The sequence below is a fragment of the Cryptomeria japonica genome, chromosome 11, assembly GCF_030272615.1.
Source record: "Cryptomeria japonica chromosome 11, Sugi_1.0, whole genome shotgun sequence".
NCBI lineage: Eukaryota > Viridiplantae > Streptophyta > Pinopsida > Cupressales > Cupressaceae > Cryptomeria > Cryptomeria japonica.
In genome coordinates this window covers 248,264,625-248,266,478 of record NC_081415.1, presented here as the reverse complement: position 1 = coordinate 248,266,478, position 1,854 = coordinate 248,264,625, and the positions used below count along the sequence as shown (strand labels likewise).

The 1,854-nt window shown below is 39.3% G+C and overlaps 1 protein-coding gene across 1 annotated transcript; it reads right to left on the bottom strand.

Moving 5' to 3' along the window:
• Nucleotides 1-435: 435 nt before the first annotated feature.
• LOC131040122 (ethylene-responsive transcription factor 2-like) lies at nucleotides 436-1,212 on the bottom strand. Its single transcript, XM_057972982.2, has one exon. It carries the CDS (start codon nucleotides 1,210-1,212, stop codon nucleotides 436-438), a length of 777 nt encoding a protein of 258 aa, XP_057828965.2.
• Nucleotides 1,213-1,854: the final 642 nt, after the last annotated feature.

The following is a 1,854-nucleotide window of genomic DNA, read 5'->3' as shown; positions in this document are numbered from 1 at the left end:
TTGATTTTCATTTTGATGATAAATGTGATCTGTAAAAATGTATTAAACAATTAAAAGAATCAGGAACAGCGATCATACCATAATGATTGTTTTTCATTTTGATGATGTATAGAGCGATCATTCATCACCATTGATTTTCATTTTGATGATAAATGTGATCTGTAAAAATGTATTAAACATTCAAAAGAATCAGGAACAGCGATCAGACCATAATGATTGTTTTTTACTTTGATGATGTATAAAGTGACCATTCATCACCATTGATTTTCATTTTGATGATAAATATGATATGTAAAAATGAATCAGGAACTTTATGGATCGTGGAAAACTGAAAATATTTGAGTTTAAAAAAATCTCACACAATCCAATCTAAAAACTAGCAACAGCAACGTTATAGATTGTCGAAATCTTATAACATTGAAACATACAGTATTATTACAGAAGATCCTCAAGCAATGAGCTATCAAGCAATGGAGTAAACCAATCAGTTTTTGAAGATATTTCAAGCAGTTCTTCCAGGCAATCAGAATCAATGTGTTGGAACTCTGCCAATGCTTGTGACCCCGAGCTCTGATTGAGAAAACACTGAGAATCGTCCAGCCTACCATGTTGTAATGGCTGAGTAACCACTTGCTCCAGCTGGGATGAATCTCTTGGTCTCTTCCTACTCAGTACAGGGGGATCAGGAGTGAAAGAGGTCGAAGGACTAACAGCATTGCTTCCCAGAGAATTCATATAACGTCGTCGGGAAGCATTGAGCTGGGAGGAGAAGGCATAATCATTTTGTGTCAAGGCCTGCATCACAATCTGGGTAGGGAAGTTCAGTAAGGCTCGAGTGCCCCGCATGAGCAGAGCAGCTTTATCATAAGCCATGGCTGCCTCCTCAGCAGTAGTGAAAGTTCCAAGCCACACCCTCCCGCCTTTTCTTGTAGAATCCCTTATTTCTGCTGCAAATTTCCCCCATGGCCGCGTGCGAACTCCTCTGTAATGTTTTATAGGAGGAGGCAGCTGCAGATATCCTTTTGCCTGTTTAATCTCCACAGTCTTTTCCACCACAGGCGCCACGAGATCTTTTTTGAGAATACCGTACGGAATCATGTCCTCTAAATACCCATTATTCTCTTCTGCAGAATTTTCTTGGCCTTGCATTAGAACTGCCCATACATCTTCCACAAGCTTCTCCGGGCAGCTTCCACAGTTGCTCACAGCCATTGTTATCTCAATATGAATTAATGGAAGATTCTACCAATGTGTACAAGCTCAAGCAATCTAATGGATCAGGAATTGAAGTTCTAAATTATATTCAAACTCTTTTTGATGTGGGATCTCACAGATCAAGAACTGCAGTCCTAAATTATCTTCAACTCTTTCAATGTGGGATCTCACGGATCGAACTGCAGTCCTAAATTATCTTCAAACCCTTTTCAATGCGAGATCTCACAAATCACAAATCAAGAATTTCACTCCTAAATAATCTTCAACTCTTTTCAATTTGAAACCAAAAACTGCACATCCTCAACTCTTTTCGATGCGAGATCTCCCACTATAGGTCTTGAACAGAGAACTAAAGAGTCTTTTGCAAGTGCTGAGCTTTAGAACACATTTCCATTTACCAAAGGGTATTTAAGGAGGCATTCTGAGCTTGGAGTGACTTCAAAGAAACTCTAATCATGGGCTTGGTTATCCTATTCAGCTCTGAGGAAAGTTCTGCGATGCCAGGCGATCTGATTTGCTGGCGAATGGAGTTTTCTATTGTCCGATTTCAGTCGTGCTTTTCATCGACGAATCAAAAAGTCAAAATGGAGTTTGTTTCACTGACAATAAGGATGGTGATGTCATGCCGATGTAATAACT